At 39.3% G+C, this 27,345-nt stretch overlaps 1 protein-coding gene and 1 pseudogene across 9 annotated transcripts in view; one reads left to right on the top strand and one right to left on the bottom strand.

Moving 5' to 3' along the window:
• The window catches only part of MAPKAP1 (MAPK associated protein 1), a 273,352-nt gene that overhangs the window by 36,849 nt on the left and 209,158 nt on the right, over positions 1 to 27,345 (top strand). For 7 of the 9 annotated variants that reach the window (XM_033191183.1, XM_033191157.1, XM_033191164.1 and 4 more), the window contains exons 2-4: positions 362 to 689; positions 3,107 to 3,196; positions 17,018 to 17,166. In XM_033191183.1, coding sequence (XP_033047074.1) covers positions 431 to 689; positions 3,107 to 3,196; positions 17,018 to 17,166 — 498 coding nt within the window. In that variant the 5' untranslated portion in view covers positions 362 to 430. The remainder of the gene's footprint in view (positions 1 to 361; positions 690 to 3,106; positions 3,197 to 17,017; positions 17,167 to 27,345) is intronic. The other 2 variants (XM_033191206.1, XM_033191212.1) reach the window with 2 other exon arrangements.
• Positions 16,287 to 16,464, bottom strand: LOC117073958 (annotated as a pseudogene).

Here is a 27,345-nt window from a genome sequence, read left to right as displayed (position 1 = left end):
GACCTTATAAAGTAATGAGAAGATTGCATGATGGTGAAGGGAGAAAGAAAGGAAAATTTATTGTTTTAACAGTAGTTATGTGCTTTGAGTGGCCCGACTTGTTAGGAGTTGCTGTGATTTGTTTTGCCAGAGTGCAAGCCTTCCTTTCTAATTTCTATGGAGATCTCATTGACTAGAGCTGCAGCCCCTAGTGCTTATAAGGATTTCCTTTCAGCTTAGACTTAATCCTTTTAAGCTCCACAGAACAGGGATAAATGTTGATTTTCAAGGTGGCATTTTACTACACTGAATTTGTCTGAAAAATGATTCAGTCATTTTCTGCCTTATTCTTAAATATTTGCTGTGTACATCATGTTTCTAGGTAGGTGAGCTCGTGAAACAATATGAAGAGGAGAAAATAGCCTTTTAAGGAAATTGGCCCACAGAAAGGATGGCCTTCTTGGACAATCCAACTATCATTCTAGCTCATATTCGACAGTCACATGTGACCAGTGATGACACGGGAATGTGTGAGATGGTTCTCATTGATCATGATGTTGACCTAGAGAAGATTCATCCTCCTTCAATGCCTGGAGACAGTGGGTCAGAAATTCAGGGAAGCAATGGTGAGACTCAGGGCTATGTATATGCCCAGTCAGTCGATATTACCTCAAGTTGGGACTTTGGTATTAGAAGACGCTCAAACACAGGTAAACATTGTGTTCTAGTCATGTCTTCTGAGCTTTAAATCAGTAAACAGTCTTATGGAATAATGCATAATGTTGGAATAGGCTTAATGGGGGAAGTTTCTGGGTATTAATAGCAACACACATATGTCAGACTAAGAGTGAGTCTGAGCAACCTCTCCATCTCTGCGACTACGAATGGAGAGGGCCTCTAGAATGTTATTAGAAGTAGACAGAAGAGGGATAGTGAAAAAGTTGGTTAGGAGAACATGTTGGACGTTGTCTAACAAGTCATTGTTTAGAAAGGCAAGTGACCGGCTTTGAGTGTCTTCACAGAGCAACATTAGTCCCAGTAGGTAGACTACCTGGAGACAGATTTCAGGTTGACATAATAAAAAACTTTTAATACAGAGAGGTGACCACCCAAGGAGAGCAGGCACTTCTTGCCGCTGGAGGAATTGTAGGGGAGTGGGGAAATGGGAGGAGACACCTGAGTATTTGCTAGGGCTGGTTTTAGTAGCGTTCTATACATAGGGTGTGAGGTTAGAAAAGGGGCCCCTGTTTTTGATACTTTGCCTTTATTTTCTTAAATTGATCACGTTTTGATTTTTCTGGCTTGAAAACACTCAACTTTGGTGTACATGTATTTAGTCATTAGCTTTAAAAGCTTATTGCCCATTTTCCCACATATTTTTTTGGTGGCCTTGTTTCAGGGGGAATGTGATGAACCAAGGATTTTTTTTTTTTTACTTAGACAAATTATTTAGAATATATATTGTAGTTCTAATATGACAGGTATTCTAGGAGATTATTTTTTTTTAGATAATCAGAAAATATAATCTCCAAATTAGCAGTAACCTGCTAACTCCCAGGAAAGGTAATGGCAAGGAGATATAGTAGAACACTGAAAATACTTAACATATTTATTTTCAAGGTTCAAATGTAAAATACACATAAAGTAATATTGGAGGTAGAGCTGGATACAATTTACAGTGAAAGGCACATTCAGGTTTTGGTTCAGAATTCATTCAGTATCTGTGACATAAGAATAATTTGCTCTCATGATGAAAATAATTAATAGCATTTCCCAGTATCTAAAGGAACTTTTATCAAAATAGGATTTGAGTGAAGGTTTGAATATAATTTAGAACCATTGATTCTCAGTTCTCTAGTTGAAACTGACTTCCTTGCAGGTTATTGAGATGATATCTTATATGACAGGTTGAATGTATTTCAGTAGGAGAATGCTGCTAAATTGAGAGCTTTATGATTATATTACTTTGGCTGTACCCTTCACATTTATTAATTGCAATTGAATGTATTTTTCTTCAGTGGAATTTGGTTAGATATAGTGACATTGTCAGAATGCTTTTCCCAGCATAGTTTAAATTTCTGGTAAGATTATTTTCAGTATTTCCCTACCACAATGCTAACGCAGAAGTGTATAATTTCCTACCTTGAAAGAGGCTGAAAAAGAAATTTATTTATTTTCTATTAGCAAAATGCTGGGATAGGAACCTGAAGATTAGCAAGAGAAAACTCATTTCAAGAGATGGCATCGATTGTGACTTTCTTTTTTATCGTGGTCTCTGTATGCAGGAGTTGTTCAGTGGATGCTGGGTGGTATTTCTCTAAAGGATCAGTTCACTGATTTTTGAAGGTTGGTCAGCCAGTGGCAATATAATCACAAATGCATAATTTTAGGTGACTCTTGTTGGAATTTCTTTAGGTAGCACTTAGATGCTAATAATTAATTGAGATTGTAGGTTGTCTTAGTGACCAAAGAATTTACTTTTTAATCCATGCAGCATATCTTAAAATTTTGTAAAAGAAAAATTGTTCTTTTTAAGATTTGACTAATGTTACAAAGATACAAATCATTTATTTTACTACCTATAAACTGTTTCAGCCCACTGAAGAAAAGCTATGCTAATTTATATAGCTTTGACATTTTATAATTTTCATGATTTTTAGATAAAGGATTTTATATTTAAAACTTTAATAGTCTAGTCTGAGTTCATTTATCTTTAATTTTTGAAACGGGTAGAGTAATTCATAACAGTAATTTTATTCCTGTAATGTAATATTCACTTCAGTTCATTTGTGCATTAAAATTCCTTTAAGACCGTTATTAATGATTTATATAATGAAATGTCATATTAATCACAGAAGTTTTCACATTTTATTATTCTCTTCCATGTTAATACTATCTTTATGATCTCTATTAGTGTTTTATATCCTCTAATTTCAATTATAAATCAAGAATATTTTCATGTTTTTGTTGGTATTTGCTTTTCAGGGGTGCCACCTTTAAAATTTTATGACTTTTTCTCTACATATGCAATATAAAACATCTTTATTCATGTAAAGGTAGTTAATTATGTCTTTGTTTATGGTAAACTTTCATTGACAAACTTATAGTTATCATATTTCTTTTCAAGCTCAAAGATTAGAACGACTCCGAAAAGAGAGACAAAACCAGATCAAATGCAGAAATATTCAGTGGAAAGAAAGAAATTCTAAGCAATCAGGTAAATGGAAATGATTTTAATTCTTAATTTGAGATTTATATATTTAGTTTATTATGTAAGAACTTTTCTTTTAATTCATCCTTTTAAATCCTCTGGACAGATACCTCTTGTGTTTTGAGCTTTGGGCTCTTTCTCTTGTGTGCCTTGACCCTCTGAAGCTATATGCTCTTTAGGTCTTGGCTTTTTGGCCAGCCTTCACTCTGGGTCACAGGGATTGATGTGTGCGGGGACATTTTTTATAAGCTGTCATGTCAGTACTTTTTTCTGATATTTTTTCAAAAATATAGGCCAAGGAGTACCTATGATTTTTTTTTTTTTTTTTTTTTTTTTTTTTTTTTTGAGATGGAGTCTCACTCTGTCACCCAGGCTGGAGTGCAATGGCATGATCTTGGCTCACTGCAACCTCCGCCTCCTGGGTTCAAGCGATTTTCCTGCCTCAGCCTCCTGAGTAGCTGGGATTACAGGCGCATGCCAGCACACCTGGCTAATTTTGTATTTTCAGAGATGGGGTTTCACCATGTTGGCCAGGCTGGTCTTGAACTCCTGACCTCCAGTAATCCACCCGCCACGGCCTCCTGAAGTGCTGGGATTACAGGCATGAGCCACTGTGCCCAGCTGATTTTTGTTTTTTGTGTTTTTTTTGAGACAGAGTCTTGCTGTGTCTCCCAGGCTGGAGTGCAGTGGTGCCATCTTGGTTTACTACAACCTCCACCTCCCTGGTTCAAGTGATTCTTCTGCCTCAGCCTCCAGAGTAGTTGGGACTACAGGTGCGCACCACCATGCCTAGCTAAATTTTATATTTTTAGTAGAGACGGGGTTTCACCATGCCAGGCTGGTCTCGAACTCCTGACTTCAAGTGATCCACCTGCCTCGGCTTCCCAAAGTGCTGGGATTATAGGTGTGAGCTACTATGCCCAGCCCCTATGATATTTTGGATGAGTTTCTAGGTTATAGATTTCCCTTGGCAGTTCCAACCTAGACTTTCCCTTGCCCCATTAGTGGGCCTAGTAACAGTCTTTTTTGCATATATGCAGATTCTTTTCCCTTAGTGTAAAAACCATTATGTTGCTGGTATCATTAGCATTTGCTGTATATTTTCATATAGTATGTGTATAAAGGCTGGTCATATTATATACTTTCAAAGCTTCAGTCTCAGCAAGAAGAAAAGACTTGGGGAAGAACAATTTCAGAAATAAAATGCTATTAAAATATTTTATAGTGGTTATATCATGTTTTCTAGACTTTCTCTTTTTTTGTCCTTTAAAAGAAATGTCTGCAGTCTGTCTTCTGTATTCTCCCAGCACCTCCCAATATCATATTGGCATGTAATGGATGCCTAATAAATATTTGTGGATTGGCTCCATTGTTACACAATAATTATAAGACTAATAATATTAAGATGTATTATACTAATAGCAGCCCCTACCTGGTGCTTTACATGCGTTACCTCTATTGCAGTGATCTTGCAAGGTGTAGGTATCATTGCTGTTGTTTACAGATAAGACAAAGGCTCAGGGATTTGATGAACTTGCCAAAGTTACCCAACAAGGACGGTAGTGTGATAATGAGATGTTTTGTTTTCAGCTCTGCCTGCATATAAAGGCCAGTCTCTCTGCGCTAAATCACACTCTGTAAAGTGCTTCTTGATTTCTCCTACTATGATTATAAACTCAAGTATCCTCAGTAGGTATGATTTTCTTCATGACTGCTACTAAGTGATGACTGTGTAGAACCAGAAGTCCCAATTGCTTGTTTTTCTTCCTTATATCTCATTCTGACTGTCCTTGAATGAAGTAGTTCTTCTTGAATTTCTCTTTATTTTTACTCTGAGTACTTTCAGAATCTCACTAGACTAGCCCCTCTGTTGATCCAGTTAATGTTTCTCTTTGTTGTATTTAATACAGGTTGAAAATACTTTATATCACTTATCTTATTCACTTTCTTCAAATTTTTTATATATATTAATGCAGTTCTTATTAATCTCTTCTTGATCAATATATACAGAGCCAGTTTATCTAAGCTTCTCTGTCTCTCCAGCCACCCTTTATTTTTATTTGCCTTCTTCACTTCCGTATCTTAAAAAATTATAAATAAAACACACAGTGAGGCCAGGCACCGTGGCTCACACCTGTAATCCCAACACTTTTGGAGGCCAAGGCGGCAGATCACTTGAGGCCAGGAGTTTGAGGTCAGCCTGGCCAACATAGTGAAAAATCATGTCTTTTTTTTTTGCAATGTAGTCTCGCTCTGTCGCCCAGGCTGAAGTCCAGTGGCGTGATCTCGGCTCACTGCAAGCTCCGCCTCCTGGGTTCATGCCATTCTCCTGCCTCAGCCTCCCGAGTAGCTGAGACTACAGGCACCTGCCACTACTTCCGGCTAAGTTTTTTGTATTTTTAGTAGAGACGGGGTTTCACCATGTTAGCCAGGATGGTCTCGATCTCCTGATCTCATGATCCGCCTGCCTCGGCCTTCCTCGTAAGCAAACTCTCCTGGCCCCTCATTTCTACTGAAAATACAAAAAAATTAACCAGGAGGCAGGCAGATCACTTGAGGTCAGGAGTTTTAAGACTAGCCTGGCCAACATGGTGAAACCCTGTCTGTACTAAAAATATAAGAATTAGCTGGGCATGGTGGTGTGCGCCTGTAATTCTAGCTACTCAGGAGGCTGAGGCATGAGAATTGCTTGAACCGGGGAGGCGGAGGTTGCAGAGAGCTAAAATCGTGCCAGTGCACTTCAGCCTGGGCAACAGAGCGAGACTGTGTCTGAAACCTAAAAATAGGGTGAATTGAGTACCTCAAATATAGTTGCATCAGTCCCTTTTACAATGTGAGAAATAAATTCTTCAGCTTAAATTTTGATACATCTAATAGAGGATTTTGTTTGCTCCCCTACTTATTTTTTAAAGTCTAATCTACTTTAATTTTTGTTCATTGTTTCACAGAATATGTTGGAGAAATAGTTATGTCCCCTTTTGCTTTCATTTGTTACCATGCTATCCATTATAGAAGTGTACTTATACTTCTCTCCTTCAGTTTCCTTCCCTTTCTTTTCTGTGTCTCATGGATTTTGATAATTGAGCCTGTGGTCTTACTTCTGGAGAAGCTCTTTAATGTGTATATTCATGCTTGAACTGTTAACCCTGGTTCTGGCCAGACCAGCAACCTGCCTGGTAGTCATTCCTGATGGTTAGAGTGAAACTTATCAATGCACAAAAGAATGTCTTTGGATTCTCCCTTAGGCTGGGTCCTATCATTAAACCTCAGCTTGGCACTGTGGGTATATTGAAGCATGCTAGAAAAGTGGAATTTGCAGTCCACTAAACATCTAACTGGCAAACTGAGCAGCCATCCTATTTTTATACATCTCCCACAAGCGTACTGTCTCGGCAAGAAATGCCACATCTAAATCTTTTTGATTTTTATTGAGAATTTTGGATGGGTAATTATTTATTCATTCTCTCATTTTAAGAATTGGGGGTCTCACTGTGTTGCCCAGGCTGGCCTCAAACTCTGGATTCAAGTGCCTCAACCTCCTGAGGAGCTAGGACTACAGGCACATGCCACCATACCCAGCTTCATTCTCTCATTCTTTTTCTATTATTTATGCTTTGCTAAAATCCTTTCATTTGTTTTTCTTATCTTTGTTTTATTTCATTCCGCACTAGAAGAATCATCATTCTAAATAGGATGACCTCCCTGGAAGTGTTCTTCTTTCACAATTATTCTGTCAACATCCAGTTTATCCTTTAAGACACAGCAAAAGGGCAGTCTTTTCATAGAGGAGATGGAGGGTTTGTGGAGACCATCTAGTCCGTACCTCAGTTCTTTATGAACTTGCTGATCCATGTGCCATGAGACCACATGATAAATGAAATACCTTAGAGTAAGATCCTTGTAATATTCCTGTAACTAAAACTGCATGGATAGATATGAAGATGGTGTCATCAGAAGTGTGCTTTGTTAGGAATAATGTCATATTAAGATCCAAGTATCTTTAATTTTATTATTTTAAAATGGTATTGGTATTTTATTCTTTACATAATTAGTTATTACCCTTACTAGTTGAATTATTTAACAAGTATTTCTTTCATAACTCCTGTGCGGCTAATAATTCTATGCTGAGTGCTAGGAGGACTACATGAATCCTCTCCTCAAGAAGTTTGAAGTCTAATTGGCAAATAAGGCTTCTTATGCATGAAGTTAAATAATAATGCAAAACAACAATGTAGCTTATTTATATCAGTTATTTTTTTTTTTTTTTTTTTTTTTTTTTGAGACGGAGTCTTGCTCTGTCACCCAAGCTGGAGTGCACTGGCCAGATCTCAGCTCACTGCAAGCTCCGCCTCTCGGGTTCACGCCATTCTCCTGCCTCAGCCTCCCGAGTAGCTGGGACTACAGGCGCCCGCCACCTCGCCCGGCTAGTTTTTTTGTATTTTTTAGTAGAGACGGGGTTTCACCATGTTAGCCAGGATGGTCTCGATCTCCTGACCTCGTGATCCGCCCGCCTCGGCCTCCCAAAGTGCTGGGATTACAGGCTTGAGCCACCGCGCCCGGCCTATATCAGTTATTTACATGTACCTGATGTTTTATGTAACTTCTATTATTGGTTTCTTAAGTAATGATTCCCAAATGCAATGGATGTATAAAAATCAGAAACGCATCCAAAAGTGCATGTTATAATAACATTCCTTATACATTTCTAGGCCTCACCTATGGAATTCTTGATTTAATAGATGGGGCTTGCCGCCCACAAAGTTACGGTTTTCAGAAGTTCCCTGGGTGATTCTGATGAGTAATCTGCTCAGTATATAGTATGTTAGCCACTAAGTTTATTTCTTTTTTTCTTTTTTGGTTTTTGTTTTTGTTTTTGAGACAGAGTCTCCTTTCGTCAGGCTGGATGGAGTGCAGTAGCATGGTCTTGGCTCACTGTGACCTCCACCTCTGGGGTTCACGCAGTTCTTGTGCCTCAGCCTCCCTAGTGGCTGGGATTACAGGCATGTGCCACCATGCTTGGCTAAGTTTTTTAAAAAAAATTTAGTAGAGACAGGGTTTTGCCATGTTGGCCAGGCTGATCTTGAATTTCTGGCCTCTTGTGATCCGCCTGCCTCGGCCTCCCAAAGTGTTGGGATTGCAGGTGTGAGCCACTGTGCCTGGCCTATTTCATCTTCATTCAAAGCCAGCAAATTAGCTGTTAATATGTCTCTTTTACAGGTGAGAAAACTGGTGCTCAGAGGCCAAATAACTTTCCCAAGTTACTTACAAGTAGTAAATGGTAAAGCCGGAATTCACCTCCTGGACTGTTTGACCCCAAAGACTTTAGTCTTTCTACTCTGCTCTGCTCCCTCCCATACTATTGGCAGAAAGGAGCTGCTTCTGAAGTTTTGGGTATTGAGGAGTCTTTGGTGTTCTCTTGTTCCTTTTTTTTTTTTATAGAGTGAATCTTGCTCTGTTGCCCAGGCTGGAGTGCGGTGGCACGATCTCTGCTCACTGCAACCTCCGCCTCCCAGGTTCAAACAATTCTCCTGCCTCAGCCTCCCAAGTAGCTGGGATTACAGGTGCCTGCCACCATGCCTGGCTAATTTTTGTATTTTTAGTAGAGACGGGGTTTCACCATGTTGGCCAGGCTGGTCTCGAACTCCTTACCTCAGGTAATCCACCTGCCATGGCTTCCCAAAGTGCTGGGATTACAGGTGTGAGCCACCGTGCCTGGCTCTTATTCCTTTCCTTCTCTGTCAGCTATGGCCAGAGTTTGGGGAAGTTGCTGAACCCTCTATGTTTGGGGAAAAAAAAATTCAGGTACAGTGGCTCGTGCCTGTAATCCTAGCACTTCCAGAGGCCGAGGCAGGGGGATCACTTGAGCCCAAGAGTTCGAGGCCATCCCTAGCAACATAGCGAGATCCCGTCTACACACACACACACACACACACACACACACACACACACACACAAAATTAGCTGGGCCTGGTGGTGTGCTCCTGTAGTCCCAGCTACTCAGGAGGTTGAGATGGAAGGATCACTTGAGCCCAGGAGGTCAAGGCTGCAGTGAGCCATGGGGGTACCACAGCACTCCAGCCTGGGCAACAGAGGGCGACCCTGTCTCAAAAAGCAAAATAAGAATTGTGTAGAAAAAAATTTAAAAATGAAAGTAAGTTACCAGTAATCTCACATTCAGAGGCAACTGCTGTTGTTACCCTTTTGATGTATTTATTTTAGATTTCATTCATACATGTGAGTGTATATATTTTAAACAATATTCAATGTTTAATATAAAAAATATATATGTATATATTTTGACACAGGGTCTTGCTCTGTCACCCACGCTGGAGTGCAGTGGCACGATCATGACTCACTGCAGCCTTGACTTCCTGGGCCCAAGCAATCCTCCTGCCTCAGTCTCCCGAGTAACTGTGCCACACAGGTGCATGCTACCTTGCCTGGCCAATTTTTACAATGTTTTGTAGATGAGGGGTCTCCCTGTGTTGCCAAGGCTGGTTTTAAACTCCCTGACTCAAGCAATCCTCCTGCCTTGGCCTCCCAAAGTGCTGGGATTACAGGTGTGAGCCACCATGCCCAACCTCAAATCATATTTCATATGAGCTTTTTTGTGTTTTTTGTGTATACAAGTAGTTCATAAAGATAAAATGTTGTGGTTATCTCCATGTAGATCCCATACTTTTACATTTCTTATTAACGTTATTTCCACATATTTTTTGTTACCATTGTATTTTTATTTTGTTTTTTTTTTTGAGATAGAGTCTCGCTCTGTCGCCAAGGCTGGATTGCAGTGGCACGACCTCAGCTCACTGTAACCTCCACGTCCTGGGTTTGAGCTCTTCTCTTGCCTCAGCCTCCTGAATAGCTGGAAAAACATACACACGCCACCACACCCGGCCTACCATTATAAATAGGATCTTCTTCCTCATAAGTTTGTTATTGGTCTTTTGTAAATAAATCTGTTTTTTTAAATTCTAATTTTCATTTATTTATTTTTGAGACGGAGTTTTGCTCTTGTTGCCTAGGCTGGAGTACAGTAGCGTGATCTCGGCTCACTGCAACCTCCGCCTCCAAGGTTCAAGTGATTCTCCTGCCTCAGCCCCTCAAGTAGCTGGGATTACAGATGCCCACCACCACACCTGGCTAATTTTTGTATTTTTGGTAGAAACGGGGTTTCACCATGTTGGCCAGGCTGGTCTCGAACTCCTGACATCAGGTAATCCACCCATCTCGGCTTCCCAAAGTTCTGGGATTACAGGCATGAGCCACCGCACCTGGCCAAAATCTGTTATTTTAATGTATTTGTTTTGTATCCCGTCACTCCCTAAATCGTTATAGTTCTAACATGTTCCATGCATAAGTTCTAATACTCATTCTCATCTTCCGAATGCTATAGTGTGTGCTTTTTCATAAAGCTGATGATAATTAAATTTCCAGGCTAATTTTTTTTTAGTTTTGTGTTTGTAGGCGAATCCAACTGTTTATATTGGTTAGGACTTTTCAGTTGCTAATAACAAAAAGCGACTTGAAGGAGGGCTTTCAAGAAGTATAACTCTGCCTTATGAATGGCTTGGAACCAGAAGGAAGGGCTCTCATGACTTCCCCTATCTTGTCTTGTCTTCTTTCTGCCCATATGCTCTCTCTGTCCTCCCTTCCTATACCCTACCTCAGCAACTTCTACTTCTCTGGTCCAGAGCTATTCATTCAACAAATATTTATTATTAAAAAATAATAAATTATTCCTTCAACAAATAGTGAACAAGATAAAGTCCTTGTCTTCATGGGGCTTATATTCAATTGGGGATAAACAGTAAACGTAATATGCCAGAATGGATAAATGGCATGAAGAAGAATATAGCCAGGTAAGGGGAATAAGGAATGCTAGGCAGAGAATTTTGCTATTTTGTGTAGGGTGGCCAAGGAAGGCCTCATTAGGAAGGTACTGTTTGAGCAGAGATCTAAAGGAAGTGGAGGAGTGAGTCATGCAGATATCAGGGGATGAGTGTTCTAAGGGGAGGAAATAGCAAGTGCAAAGATTCTGAGGCAGAAATGTGCCTGGTGTATTCAAAAAATAGAATAGCAAGGAAGGATACCTGTTGGTTAGAGCACAGTAAGCATGGGAAGAGTGGGATCAGAGAAGTCAGTAGTGGGGTTCCTAGTCATGGATGGTCTGGTAAGGAATTGTATTTTTTCTCTGAGGTGAATTGATCAGCGTAGTGATGTGATATGTGACTTCTTTTCCCCCAGTTTCAATTTCCTTTAAAAAAAAACTTTATTGTAGAAAATTTCAGACATAAACAGAAGTAAAAAGAATGGTTTAGTGAACTCCCTTCACTCATCTGCCAGTTTCAACAATGATCAGTACATGGCTGGTCCTGTTTGATGTATACGTTTTACTACCGGCCCTCCCAGATGATTTTTAAGCAAATTCCAGCTACTATATAATTTCATACCTAAATACTTTGTATTTTTAACACATAATAAAACTGTGGCACTACTACTCTCCAAAAAATTAATATTATTTTAATATTATTTATATCATTTAAAATCACATTATGTTTATTATAATGAAATATAATAATTACATTGAAAAACATTTAAAATCATTTCTTTATAATATTACAAAGAATTTTTTTTTTTTTTTGAGATGGAGCCTCGCTCTGTTGCCCAGGCTGGAGTGCAGTGGTGTGATCTTGGCTCATTGCAAGCTCTGCCTCCTGGGTTCACGCCATTCTCCTGCCTCAGCCTCCTGAGTAGCCGGGACTGCAGGCGCCCGCCACCACGCCCAGCTGATTTTTTGTATTTTTGTTAGAGACAGGGTTTCACTGTGTTAGCCAGGATGGTCTCGATCTCCTGACCTCGTGATCCGCCCACCTCGGCCTCCCAAAGTGCTGGGATTACAGGCGTGAGCCACCATGCCCGGTCAGAAAAAAAATTTTTGTTTTGAAGCAGGGTCTTGCACTTTGACCGGGGCTAGAATGCAGTGACATGAACATGGCTCACTACAACCTCAACCTCCTGGGCTCAAGTGTTTCTTCCTCCTCAGCCTCACAAGCAGCTGGGACTACAGGCACAAGTCACCATTCCTGGCTAAGTTTTGCATTTTTTGTAGAGATGGGATTTGGCTGGTTTTGAACTCCTGGGCTCAAGTGATATGCCCATCTTGGCCTCCCAAAGTGCTGGAATTATAGTTGTGAGCCACAGTGCCTGGCTAATAAATAATTATTTAATATTATTAAATATCCACTTATTGTTCATTATTTCTCAAATCATCTCAAATTTTTCTTTTTCCCCTATTGGTTTGTTCACGTTTGGATCTAAGATCCATCTACTACTTTGGTTAATATCTCATTTTTTAATCTATAGCTTCTCTTTCACTTTTTTTCTTATAATTTATTTGTTGAAGAAATTGGGTCATTTGCTGAGTAACAAAGTTATTTAAAATAATTCCCCTCTTTGTGGTTAATCTGCCAAGTCATTATTATACTTAGGTTTATTTATTTCATTTTGCCTTTGTTTTTAGAGGTTACACTTTTAATTTTCTTTTATAGTTATTTAAAATGGCTTCAAAATCAAAAACATAAAGCAAGATAAAGTCAGAGAAATCTAGCTTCACGTTCTATTCCCTTCACTCTTTTATAGTCATTTTTAAAACGGTTTTTTGTCCCTTTAAAACTATATATAAGCATATTTATGTTTATATCCCCCTTTTTTAGATTAAAGATAACATACTATACATACTGTTTTGTACAATCTGTAATTTTTTTCATTTAGTAATATATTCTGAGGATTTTTCTGGAGCAATATATAGAGATAAGCTTCATTCCATTTTACAGCTTGCATACTACTCTATGATACAGATGTACCAGTGCCAACCCATGCCCCAGTCAGGGACGTTTGATTGTTTTCAGGCTTTTGCAAATGGCACTGCAGGGAATAGTTTTATACATATTTTTTAAGATTTTGTGTTACTAATGTATCTAAGTGGTATTGTTGGGTCAGAGGGTAAATGAAGATATGATTTTCCTTGATCTTCTGAATTCCCTTTCATAGGACTTTTGCTGTTACCCACCAGTAACATATAGAGTGTCTATGTCCTCAGAGCCTCAAACTTTTAGATTTTTGCCAATCTGGTGAAATGTAGTTTTAATTTGCATGTCTCTTATGAATGTGGTTGAGAATCTTTCCATTTAATAGCTGTTTACATTTCTTTTTCTGTGAACATTTCATATTTTTTGTCTTATTTTTCTATCTGTGTTGTTCAGTGTCTACTTTTAGAATATTTATATATTAGGAATATTGACCTTTATTCTTTCCTAATTTATCATTTGTCTTTTTACTTTTTTCCCATACAAAAGTATTTTCTTTTTATGTGGTCAGATTTATCAAGTTTTCTCCTCATTCTGAAGGTTGTAACTTGTATTTTAAAAGACTCATATTGGCGGCTGTGTCAGGAAGAAACAAGCGTCGGGATGGAGGAAGCAAGGGCAGAAACAGTAAAGTGGGTTTGAGGGTGATGATGATAATACAGTGGTGCTAGCGGTTGCCACGGTTCTGAATAGCTTTTTAAGTATTGGTTGATGGGTAGGATGTAGGATGTGAGAAATCAGGATGACTCCCAAGTTTTTGGCCTATCAGAACTGAATTGCCATTAACTGAGGAGATTGTGGGAGTGGGAGCTTTGGGGAAAGATCAAGAGTTTGGTTACGGATAGGTAACACTTGAGGTGCCTGGTGGGCATCCAAGTGAAAGTGTCCGGGAAAAAGTTGGATGTCTATAATTTCAGGGAGTGTTTAGGGTTAAAAATAACCATTGAGAGTTGGTAGCATATACAGGATATTTACTTGGGGTTGCCCTTTTTCTTTATTTACTTTTTTTTGAGATATGCTTTACATATAATGAAATGTACAGCTATTAAATGTACAGCTCGGCCGGGCGCGGTGGCTCAAGCCTGTAATCCCAGCACTTTGGGAGGCCGAGACGGGCGGATCACGAGGTCAGGAGATCGAGACCATCCTGGCTACCACGGTGAAACCCCGTCTCTACTAAAAAATATAAAAAATTAGCCGGGCGAGGTGGCGGGCACCTGTAGTCCCAGCTACTCCGGAGGCTGAGGCAGGAGAATGGCGTGAACCCGGGAGGCGGAGCTTGCAGTGAGCTGAGATCCGGCCACAGCACTCTAGCCTGGGCGACAGAGCGAGACTCTGTCTCAAAAAAAATAAATAAATAAATAAATAAATGTACAGCTCAATGACTTTTGACGGACATATACATTTATATAACTAGCATCCCAGACAAGTATAGAGCAATTCTGTCACCCCAAAGAAGTTCCCTGGTGCTCCTTTTTAGTCATTCTACTCCCCAGAGGCAAGTATTGTTCTGATTTATGTCACCACAATTTAGTTTTGCCCCTTATAGATGGTATTTAAAAGGATATGACTGGATGAGATCACCAGTGGTGTGAATGTAGATTGAGAAGAGGTCCAAGTGCTGTGCCTTGGGAAATACCAGTGATTCAAGGGGGAAATGAGATGAATCAGCAGAGGGACCAAGAAGGAGTAGCCTGAGAGACAGTATAAAAGCCAGATAGAGTGGAGTCCTGGGGAGCAAGTGAAAAAAATGTTAAAACAGGAGGGAGTGATGAACCGTGTCAAATGCTGCCAAGACATCTTGTAAGATGAGGATTAAAAATTGACCAACAGATTTAGCAACAAAGGGATCATTGGTAACTTCGATGAAAGCTGCTTTGGTGGAGTAGTGTGACCTGAATATGCCTGCTTGGAGTGGATTTGATTGAATGGAAGTGGAGGTACTGGACAAAAAGAATATAGAAGACATTTTAAGAAGGAAAAAAATATGGTAGTAACCAGAAGGGAGGGAGTATGGGATACAGAGCAGATTTTTTTTTTTTTTTAATGAGCAGTGTTTCAGTACTGTGTGCCAATGTGACTAATTCAGTAAGAGAAAAAGTGATAATGGAAGAGAGAGAAGAGAATTACTGGAGAGCTGTTCATGAGTTGGCAAGAGGGATGGGATCTAGTGCACAAGGAAGGGCTGGCCTAAGGTAAGGGCAGAGGGAGTTCATCCATGGTAACAGGAGGACAGGCAGATAGAAGAGCAGATGAGAGCATGCAAAAGTTCTCTTTGGTTGTTTCTATTCTCCAAGCCTCGACAAAGGAGGAAGAGGGGAGGAGATGTTAGGTTGAGGAGAGAGGTCTGAGTGTGAATATCTGAGAATGAAAGGGTTAATCATAGCATCACCTTGCACCTAACCCTATTGGTAACAGCTGTGTGAAGTCTATACATTACTTAAGCTTGGGATTCCTCAGTTTCTTCATGGAGCTAGTAGTAACATCTCTCTTAGCATCTGTGAAGACTGTGACTGTGCCAGGTGAGGAAAATACCTAGTATTGATCCTGGCTCATAACAGATGCTTAATAAAGGATCATTTCTTTCCCAATTATAACCATGAAACTCGTCATAGATTACAGGTAGAAAAGTACTTCCCATATTTAAAATATTACTTTTAATCAAATTATAGTCTAATTCCTCTTCAAATCTGTGTTTAATATATTGATTATGTTGAACTCCTGTGCTCAAGTGATCCTCCCACCTTGCCTTTCTAAAGTGCTGGGATTACAGGTTGGAGCCATGGTGCCCAGCTGCAGTTACATTTTTTTTGGAAGTTCTAAATGACTGTTATAGAGTTCTGTTCTCTCTCGGTTTAATTTGACAATGCTAAAGTGGAATGGGGTTGAACATGTTTATTGCAGATTTTAAAGTCTCAGATTGAATTATTTAAAAACTTTAAGTGTGGACATTTCCTGATAGTCACTTATCATCTAGCTACCACCACCTTGATTAATATTCCAATTGATTTAGAGAATTAAATGATCTTTGAAAAGATACGAAACTTTTCTTGGTTCACTAATGAATAAGAACTGAAGATTCAGATTTAATAATAATTTAATCTGAATTATTTCAGTCATTCATTCATGCAACAAAATTTATTGAGTTAGTCTTACCTTGTTCATTAGTGCCCTAATGTATAAGAACCTTGGTCAGGTGCAAATTCTAGTTCTGTTACTTATTAGCTGTGTGGTCCAGGGCTAATCAGAATATTCTAAGCTTGTTTCCACATTGACAAATCTGAGATAATGCTAGTATCTACCTCAGAGGCTTGTTATGAGGATTAAATGAGATATATTGACTTGCTAAATAAATGTTAGCTACTGTTACTACACTTGATCTTAGCCAAAAGGCCAAGAAGCAGTAAATGTTAGCTACTGTTACTATAAATATCCTTTCTCTTTTTTCTCCTCTTCATCTTTGGCATCAAGAGTTTGTGCAAGGTGCAACTGAAGAGTGTTAGAGGATTAATATGTAGATCTTGACCTTGAAGAACTAGAATTCCAAAATCACATAATATTAGAGGCAGGAGAGATCTTTGAGATTATCTAGTTTGACAAGCCCAGAGAGATTTAGAGAAGTGTTCACTATCACATAGCTTGCTGTTAGCAAAGCCGGGCCAAAGCTTAGGTCTCCTGGCTGTGAGTGCTCTTCTTATAAAATGGCTCCATTGTTGCTTTGTCTGATTCTCCCCTCTCCCTTAACCCCTTCTCTTTCCAAATTGACTTTCCTGGCCTGCACGTTTTTCTGGGCTCTGCCTTTTCAGTGCACAGTATATTGTGGGGCTTTCTGCATACATCTGACCTGAACATGCCTCTGGATGCTTTTTCCTTCAGGTTCTAAGGAAGACATTTTAGGGAAGGTGGACAAGTTGTCTCTGTGTAATCACAGGATGTTTTTCTTCCTCTTGTGTCACAGCCCAGGAGTTAAAGTCACTGTTTGAAAAAAAGTCTCTCAAAGAGAAGCCTCCAATTTCTGGAAAGCAGTCAATATTATCTGTACGCCTAGAACAGTGCCCTCTGCAGCTGAATAACCCGTTTAACGAGTATTCCAAATTTGATGGCAAGGTAAGTAAAAATGAGACTTTGTCTCTTTAAGTAAAACTGTAATTGAGTGGAGTTGTTGTTGGTATTATTATTAGATTTAGGGTTTCAGAAGTGCTTCATAGAATGTCAGTTGACAGTTATAGAATGTCACTCCACATTTTCTAAGACTGTTGATGTAAAGGTATGAATTTGGGTTCGGTGTTGTTTCCACAGTAATATATTTGGGAGGATTAAAACAAAAACAGTCCTGTGCTCTCTCATTCTCTGTTTCTCTGTGTATAGATATCTCAGGAGTGTTGTATTTTAATCCTCCCAAATGTATATATACATATATATGTATATATGTATAGTATATATTTGTTTATATATAGGTGTGTATATGTATTTATATATATGATAGAGAGAAAGAGGAGGGGGAGGAAGGGAGAAATATATATGTGTATATTTTTAGTCTGTTTTATCTCCTAAGTATACTTGAGAAGTTGGATTAGTTAGATTGTGATTAATCAAGGTCTAATTGTGTTGGGAAAGCCTTGAAAGTGGTTCTGGGAGGCAATTTACATTGTCTTGATTGATTCTTTATTATAATTGTAGAAATTGTTGAGATCTGAGCTTCATTTCAGAATCCTAGGCTATTGCTTGCATTTCAGTATTTCACTGTAGTGGGATCTTGACACTTGCTATGGAGGCTAACTTTATTTTTTGCCTGTTTGTGCTAACAGTTTGCTGTTATAAAATTAAAGTGTGTTTGTTTTCCTTTTAGAAACATGGCCACTGTTTCAGGTGGATCCTAGTTTCATGTGCAGCACCCCTTCCCCAAACCCCTGCCTTCTTGTGTCTCTGTGCTGACCTGAGCAGGGCCTTGTTCAGAAGACAGTAGCGGTTGATTTTTGTATTTATTGCCGTGATGTTTGCTTTCTGGCAGTGTTGTGGAGTGCTGAGTGATAACTTTTTGCCTGGAGGTGTCATGTATAATCTGTCTTATTTCAATGCCATTGCAGTTAATAAACATATAGCTTTTTGCTTATGCTTGAATTTTATTTATTTATTTATTTATTTTTTCATGAGCTGGTTCTGTCAGTTGTCCTCTTTGAGCAGAGATGTTTTCTCTTCGAAAGACTTTTACTTCCTACAAATCAGCAGGTTTCCATAGGTTTAAGTAAGCATGTATGGCCATTAGCACATGAGGTTATTGATGTTTCTGGGAGAGAAGAGCAAAAACTAGAAACAAAATGCATAAATAATATAAAGATCCTAATATACTCAGGAAGTTTCCTCCAAAAAACACCTGACAGCACTTTTAGTAAGTTATAGACTGTATTGATGTAAAGCTTCTCTTTCTCCTGTTTTGTGGAATGTAGCACAGAGAAAGGAGTTCCCCCAGGGGACAGGAATGTCAGCCTCTGGAAAATGGCGAGTTGGACTATATAGGATTTTAAAAAAATACTACAATGGATTCATTTAGACATGTGAGAAGTTATTGTTGGGATTAGGGTAAGCAGTTGGAATTTATTTGCTTCCATTGCGTGATACCATCTCATTGTTTGAGGATGTAATTTCTGGAATAGTTAATGTGTGATAATGTGTTTACATATAAAAAAAGCATAGATCTTTTAAAATACTCTAGAATTCTCTTTATACCATAGACTTTATTGTTAATTACTTAGGTTTGGATTTGTCACAAGGTTGTGAACTCTGCTTGGTGTGTATATATCTAACTTCTGAAGTACCAGCAGGAAAATAAAAAGTAAACCATTTCCTTAGTCACAAAGGAATTATTCTTGCTAGATGTGTGTTTACACTGAAGACTCTCAATGCTTTTGTCATAGCAAGTCCATTTGTAATCCACAAAGGATGTGAGTGCAGAGCAATCACCATTATGCATTGATTAAGAAAGATTTAGATATTGATAAGTCTATCTTATGTGATGCTATTGTATTATTATCTTACATATTACAATTGCTAAAATATAATTAAACCCTTGTTCTCATCTGTTATTTAATATTGATGCATTTGGCAGATATGTAATGAAAATGGCTAATATTTGAAGGATATTGTACTGTACATATTAAATTAGTCTTTATCTTTGTGAAATGCATCAATATGATATACAATGACATCTCAATGATTAATAGAGAATTATACTTGAGTCAAGCCTTTTTGTAACCTAGAAATTAAAATGACTATTCAAATAACACCTCAAAATGATCAAATTAGCATTTTGTGATTGCATAATAATGGGATTGTAGTAGTTATAACAGCACCATGGCTGCCTCTAGAGTTAAGATCATGTCAACCCCTTGATAATAAAGCCTTTTCCGTGAGAGTCGACTCTAATAATTTCCAGATTGATTCTTCCCATAAATCATCTGACATTCGGCACTAAATTTTTGTTACTGTTGTAACTTAAAATTATTTTATTTTTATTCGGCTCATATTTAAGAAATGAAATGAGTGTCTTGTTTTAATGATTCACTGTCTTATCATTGGAACGCCATACTTTTTGCCTCAAATATAAGGGTTTGCTACGTATTTTGATACTCCTATTTTTTTTTCATATAGGTTTGTTAAAGCCTCTAAAATATGTACAGTTTTTCCCCCCTACAAATATTCACAATGCTTTTCTTGGGAATAACTCTTGCCTTATTTACATAATTAACTGAGTTGCTTAGGTCTCTTGGGCAAATAGTACATAATTGGGGAGAGAAGGGGACAGGGAAGAGTTTGGGGTCTAATTAAATATGCTAAAAAACTATTTAATTATGTATTTCCTCAAGAGACTAACTGCTGTGAAATCCTTCTTAAGATTAATGTTAGATTTGAAGAAAAGATTTTGCTTTTGCAATGGCTTTGCTATTACATTTTAGTCAAGCAGGCACATCTAGTGTTCTTAACAGTTTGTGCCAACTGGATTGTTGGTTTTAATGATTCTAAGGGTGAGCTTCACTTAACTATTGTGCTAAATTAAAGTGAATATTTCCAAGTAATTTTTGGTTCCTGTAGCTGGTTAATAATTTTATAAAAAGCTTTTTTAGATTGTGGTTAGCTAATTTTTAAGGCATGAAATTGAGAGGGAAAGGCTGTACTTAGGCATGTGTGCCTTGTAATTTTGACAATTTTGGGGGTCAGGTGTATCATGTTGATACTATTTCTTTAGCATGTTGGTGATGCTGTCTGTGATCTCTTTTAGAGTCTGCATTATCAATAACTGTTTACTGATGATTTGAAAAAAGTTCAAGGTTGATTGCCAAGCAGTTTTAGGGCATGCTTTGGTCAGACCGGCAAAACCAGCCTCAAGCATCTGCCTGAATTCTTAAGCATTGTTGAGAATGGAACCCCTGAATAGCCTCATTAACAACACAAAACCTCTATTCTAGAGGTTGAGACAGTTGGAAAACTTCTTGTACCAGTCCTGATTTCACTGGATGTGGGAGCTGTTGGTTGTGACAAGAGGTTGCTTTGAGGTGATCGGGGAGTGGGCTTTGCTGAGAGGCAGTAGACATTCAGCACTGATTTAAGTGCCTCAAAATATGTGGTTTTTCTGCCCTGTTTCTCCACCTGTTTCAGATTAGGTTATGTTTTAAGAAGGAAATCTAACCCTATCCATTTTATGCCGTATCACTTTCTTGAGACTCTTTTGCTAGCACATTATCACTATTCTGGTCAAATTACATTTGCAGATATTATCCTTAGTAGACCATCAGAAGTTCAAGTACCCATTTCCTGTCAATACAGTTACTAATAAAAAAAGAAGGGGGGGGACTGATTAGCAAGTTATGTCATCTCAGTCAGTTCTTTTCACCTCTGAAAGGAGATGAGTGTGAGTTCCTCACAAGGCTCCTGAGACCATCAAATAGGATAATGCTAGGATGAAGCATCTAGCACAGTGAGAGGCAGCATCATTTAGTAAAGCGACCTATTCTGTAGTAAAGCCTCAGTTGGAATCCCCATGGCTCCACTTATGGTGTGACCTCAGGCTAGCTACTTAACCTCATGAAGCATGGAGTTCAGGATCTACTACCCCAAAATGTGGCACCTTGGAATATTGAGTATCATAATCTGAGGGAACTTGAGAAATGGCAGGAATAACTCTGATCTTCCCCTGCCCATCTCCTCTAAGCAGGTCACAAGGCCCTCATGTGAGATGTGTTCTCTCTCTGCCTGGAGGAAAGGAGCATCCTCATCTCCGAAGATGAATCTTAAAGAACAGGCTTTGCTAAATTTCCCCGCAGTTTACAACACTTACTTCCTACCTTCATCCTGTTATATTTTCCACATGACTCTCCACTTTTCGTCAAACTTAATGTAAAAACTCTCAGATTTAACCAACGGTTTCTTGGGTCTTTTCTTATGAAGGCTCTATGCCATGTAAAATTTAGGTTAACTAAATCTGTGTACTTGTCTTTTGTTACTCTGTTTCTTGTTACAGGGGCCTCAGCCAAGCATTTACAAGGGTAGAAGGAAAAAATGTTTCTTCTCTACAAGTTCCAGTCCTGATAGGTGAAAGAAATGATGACTGTGTATCTTCCTCAGGAGGATGAAATGAGCAGGATGTGTAGTACATAGGAAACAAATATTCCACTTCTGCTGCTTTCTCTTTGTAAAGGGGTGACAACGGCACTGACGATGGGACAGTGGCGATGTCTCTCTCACGTACTTCATTATGAGGTTGACAGTACTGAGTGAGAGGGAATGTGTTTGTAAAAGCCGGGATTTTAGAATAGTGTCTTAAAGAAGAAGTACAGCAGAGTGGGGGTGAAAACGATCTGCACATTGAAGTTCAGGGAATCCAGTGGGGTTCTCGTCCTTCACTAGGAAGACTGAGACAAGTAATTACTTCCTTTGGGTGGATGGGGGAATGGCTTTTTTTTTTTTTAAACCTTGGGTGAGAAAATGATTCAATATTGGTGATTGCTTGGCAGTTTCTAAAATGTTAAATATCCTACTTTTTGGGCCTAGCTAAATACTATTTTCTAAATATAAGGGGAATCTTTGACTTGACAAGTGCTTGAAAAAACAAACCAGTTCTGGTTCATATAGACAACTGTGACTTTGATTGTGTTAACTTTTAGAAAGTAACCATTTCTCAGTTAGAAACTGTTTTAACAGGGAAGCTGCAGAGAGCATGGGGGAGGGGATAATTCATGAGTGCTAATTGCTTGGCTGTTAATTTTCATAAGTGTTGATAGAAGCAGTTCCTTAAATTAAACTTTGTTTAAAATGTATCAGGGGAAATATTCCACAATGTCGAGCCTGAAGTGAAAATTAATATGAATGCTGTGGCAATTAACACATACTGGTTAATAGCTTTTAGCAGCATTTTGGGATGATAGTCCTTAAATACATTTTTGCATGCTGCTCTTGTTTCAGCATTGTTCCAGTCTATGTCTGGATAATTATGAACAAATGTTTTTTACAATCATTGGCATTAAATAGCTCTCTTCAAAGAAAGTCACTTAAAACTTTTCAGAAAAGCATGAAGCCACCAAGAAATGTTGCAAACTCAGAAAAGGTCAGCGAATTGAAATCATGTAAAAAGAAAAATTACCCTTAGCGGAAAAGGCAACCCATCTGAACTTGGAAAATGTGCTATTCTTGTGGGAATGGTCCCTTCTAATATGTTAAACTACATTTGCTTCTGGATCTCTTTCCAAAAATAAAAAATAAAAAAAATGTAGCCTGGGCTTTTTAGTGTTGGGTATGTTTCTAGAAAGCAGCTTTTACTTAATGCTGCCTGAGCTGAGGCAGTGGCCTTGAGCCTAAGGTTAGTCTTCTGGCCTTACTTCCTTCTCCTTTACCCCCACCCCCTACTCAGCTGGTGGGGGTGCGGGGGTAACCATGAATGAAGAAAGAAGTTGGCTGCATAATACTGAAAGTCCACCACTGCTCCTTTCAGTAAGAGTTCTCCAGGGCTTTGCTTGCTTAGTGCCCAGTAAGAGACAAATCCAGAGTGACTGTATTTTGAATTAGGAGCTATTTGTCTTACTTGTTCAGTGGCTTCATGTACATGCTTTTGTTCTGTTTTGTTTTGTTTTGTTTTGAGACAGAGTCTCTTTCTGTTGCCCAGGCTGGAGTGCAGTGGCACCATCTCAGTTCACTGCAGCCCCTGCTTCCCAGGCTCAAGTGATTCTCCTGCCTCAGCCTCCCGAGTAGCTGGGATTACAGGCACCAGCCAACACACCTGGCTAGTTTTTGAATTTTTAATAGAGATGGGGTTTCACCATATTGGCCAGTCTGATCTCAAACTCCTGACCTCAGGTGATCTGCCCGCCTTGGCCTCCCAAAGTGCTGGGATTACAGGTGTGAGCCACTGCACTCAACCTACATACTTCTTTAAAGAAAAGTCTCAACATGATTTTAGCAGTTATTCTCTTGGCTGCTTATCTCTGTGACTGTATTTTGCTAGTCTTCCTTTCATAGATCAGTTTTTGTTAGTCTATTTCTAAAAGAAGATGGAGATTAGATATTCACTACCTTTTACATATTCCCGTATATGGTATAGAAGGATTGCTGGGCATAGTGGCTCATGCCTGTAACCCCAGGATGTTGGGAGGCTGAGGCGGAAGAATCACTTGAGCCTAGGAGGTTGAGACTGCAGTGAGCTGTGATTGCACCACTGCACTCCAGCCTAGGTGACAGAGCAAGATGGTGTCTGAAAAAGAAGGATCAACTTCATTAAAGACATCTCTTTGTGAGATTATTTCCCCCTTACCATTATATTAACTCTCTCCTGTTGCTTCATATTATACTGAAAATCCCAAGGGAAGACATTGGGATTTTTGTCTTGATGGTCAGTTCATAATGAGTTAAACAGGAATCACAACAAAATTTTTCGGCATTTTACTCTGAAGTTAAATCCTCTATGCTGAGTTCTTAAAACTAACTTCTTCCACTCTGAGCTCTGTGTCTAGGCCTCATTTCTGCAGTTAGCTGTGAACCTTGCCAGTCTGTGGTGGCTTCCTTTGTTGTGGAGCCATCTTCTGAAAATTCCATGAGGTAGAATTCACCATTGGTTTAAGGCTTTTCGAAGGAAGGCAGACTCTTGCCATGGAAAGAACATGTTTGTCAGGCTTGGGTTAAAATCTTTTGATCTGAGAGCTAAAGGATGAGTAAGAACCAGTTAAGAACAGGGGGAGGAAAAAGGAGGAACAGAAGGTCTGAGGCAAGTGGAATTTGGCAGTTTTGAGGAACCAAAAGAAAGTTATGTGACAGGAGCCCTAGGGTGAAGTAGATGGTGGTGAAAGGTGAAGCTCTGGGGGAAGACCAGGTATGACTGGTAGAGGTGTTCTCTTTAACCTAATGGCACGGGGAAGCTTTGAACAAGGATTTAAATGGGGAGGTGAGGTAATCAAATCTGTTTTGAAAAGACCCCTGGGGCTGTGCTGCCGAGTATATCCCTGAGAAGGATTTGTGAGGATAGAGAAAGTAATCAAGACGTTTTTTGCAGTGCTCTGGGTGAGAGAGTAGTAACCTGAGCTTACTTGTTAGGATGAAGATGGAGTGAATGAATTCAAAAGTGGTTGGATTTGATGATGTATGTAGGGAACAGGGTTAGAGAGGGGTTTGAAGGATGATTTTCTGGTCTGTGTCTGGCTTGTGGAGCTGGATGGATAAGGAAATCATCCCTGAATTAGGAAGCACTGAAAGAGGGCCAAAGATGAGGTGGACATTCCCATTGGCAGCTATTTTGGACTTGCTGACCACAAATCATAGTCTGTTACCATGTCCTTGAAGACACTGTACATGTTTTTGGGAGGTGGGATATACCCTACTTGTCTGGTTTGTGTTTGGGGAATCTGAGGCAGTGCTTTCTGAGGTGAGAGTGGAGCAAGAAGCCTCTTCTTTGTTCTTGCTTGTCAGCCAGCCTTGGAACTGGCTAAGGAATTGCCTTTAGACGTTAGTCACCTTCCAGATACTTCCTCTCCCATCAGTCACTTCCTCTCAGATGACAGGGATGTGTGCTCAGATGCCCAGCCCAACTCACCAGGCCATTCAGAGGAGAAAATGACAGGGTGATTTTATTCTTTTATTTTCAAGAGAGTAATTTTAAAGAGGCAGATGTCAGGTGTCATTTAAGACATGTTGATTGTAATTCTTGGAGGTTAGGGGACTAAGAAGTAAACAACATGGACATATTTTTGTTACAATGTGGTTACTGTTATCCTACTACCTTCTCACTACCTGATCAATTACCAGGTTAATAGAGGGAATCTGGTTGGAATGAATATCAAGCACTGAGATCTAGCCCAGGAGACAATCCCCGTAGAGGGATGATGTGATTTTACATTCAACCTTCTCATCATGGGGTACTTTGCTCTGCATGATTTGCCGTGGAGAGATTGTCTTCTCCCTCAAAGAATGAGGCCCTGATTTTACTTTCTTGAAGACCTCTATCCAGAGAAATCAAATGACAGCCTAGAGTCACCTAGCTGGGCGTGGAATCCAGGTGTTCTAATTCTCAGAGATTTTTTATTTTCTTCTTTTCTTTCTTTTTTTTTTTTTTTTTTTGGAGATGGAGTCTCACTCTGTTGCCTAGGCTGGAGTGCAGTGGTGCAATCTTGACTGACTGCAACCTCCGCCTCCCGGGTTTAAGCGATTCTCCTGCCTCAGCCTCCCAAGTAGCTGGGATTACAGGTGTGCACCACCATGCCCGGCTAATTTTTGTATTTTTAGTAGAGGCGGGGTTTCACCATGTTGGTCAGGCTGGTTTCCAACTCCTGACCAGGTAATCAGCCCGCCTTGGCATCCCAAAGTGCTGGGATTACAGGTGTGAACCACTGTGCCGGGCCGAGATTTTTTATTTTCATTAATGACATTCATACTCACAAAATGGAAACTTGATTTCCAGGACTACTAGGCCATGTGGCAGAAGGAACACTGACAGAGAATCAGAAGACTTGAGTGTTAGTCCTGGCCATGCAGTTCTTTCTCTCTGATGTAGAACAAGTCATCTCTCATCTCTGAGCCTTGATTTCTGCATGTTTAGAACCAGGAACGTGGCTTAGATGACCTCTTGGATTCTTTTCGGCTTTAAGATTCCAGGGTTTTGTGATTAGGGAGGTGATTGACATCAGTGAGATGTAGGGAGGTACAGATGGGAAAACTACAACTTTTGAAGGGTTAATCTTTTGTATATACATTGGAACTTCCCTCTTAATTATCCTAACAGAACAGTGATCTAGGGAGTGTTAGCTCCAGGTGAGGGAACAGGCTGAGAGAGAGAAAATGACATGCTCCAGGATTCCCCATTAGTGTGTGGCAGAGCTGGTATTCAGCTCCTTTTTCTCCTATTCCAGTACCACAGCTCTTTTTCCTAGACTCTTGCAGTCATTGTTAGGCAAAAACAAAAACAGTTAATGTTTGAAATTTTTTAAAATTTAGAAACAAAGGTTTTCCTTTACCAGTGGACTTGAAACCTGACAGACTGGTTTAGATCTTTTTATCAGTTATATGGGTTGGGCAAGTTACTGCATCTTGTAAGCCTTAACTTCCTTACATGTTTAAAAAAAAAAAAAGATGTTGGGACTGGGGAATGGGAATGCTTTCAAAACGTAGAATCTGGTGTGTGTCTCACAAATGTTTGTCTATTTCATTGATTTTCCTGGTGTGCAGAGTGGATTCATTCATACATCTTTATCCATTGAATATATTATTTACTAGGCACCCACACTGTACTGGCTCATTTCAAACATTTATTGCATACCAGCTCTGTACCATGCACTGATAAATAAGATGGGGCTAACTGCCCTCGGGGAACTTAAAGACAAGAGCAGCCATATGGCCATCAAGTGGAGAAACTATACTTCACATGAATGATTGTGCCCAGTGCTGAGGACTATGACAGTGGTCCATGACATCAGGTGCACCTGACTGAGCAGAGGAACAGAACCATGAACAACAAACCGGAGAGCAAATGTGATGGTCACTGTAGATGAATAGTAGGTGAATACTGTCTACCGCTTGGATCTCAGCCGGTTTCTTATACTTGGTGTGTTTGTCCGAATTTCAGTTGTATTCCTACAAGCCAGGGAATTCAGCTTTGGTCACTCTTACAGTGAAGCCCAGAGTGGTACTCTCCACATAGAAATGTGGAAGTTTTTAAAAATGGCAGTGATAAATTTCAAACGTCATTATTCTTTGAGGCTTGCTCTACATGGCAGTATCATAAGAGCTGTGTTTTATTAGTATTTCCACTTTACT

Source organism: Trachypithecus francoisi, unplaced genomic scaffold, assembly GCF_009764315.1.
Source record: "Trachypithecus francoisi isolate TF-2019V2 unplaced genomic scaffold, Tfra_2.0 Contig01585, whole genome shotgun sequence".
Taxonomy (NCBI): Eukaryota; Metazoa; Chordata; class Mammalia; order Primates; family Cercopithecidae; genus Trachypithecus; species Trachypithecus francoisi.
The sequence above is the reverse complement of the archived record's forward strand: the minus strand, read 5'-3'. Positions and strand labels throughout refer to the sequence as shown.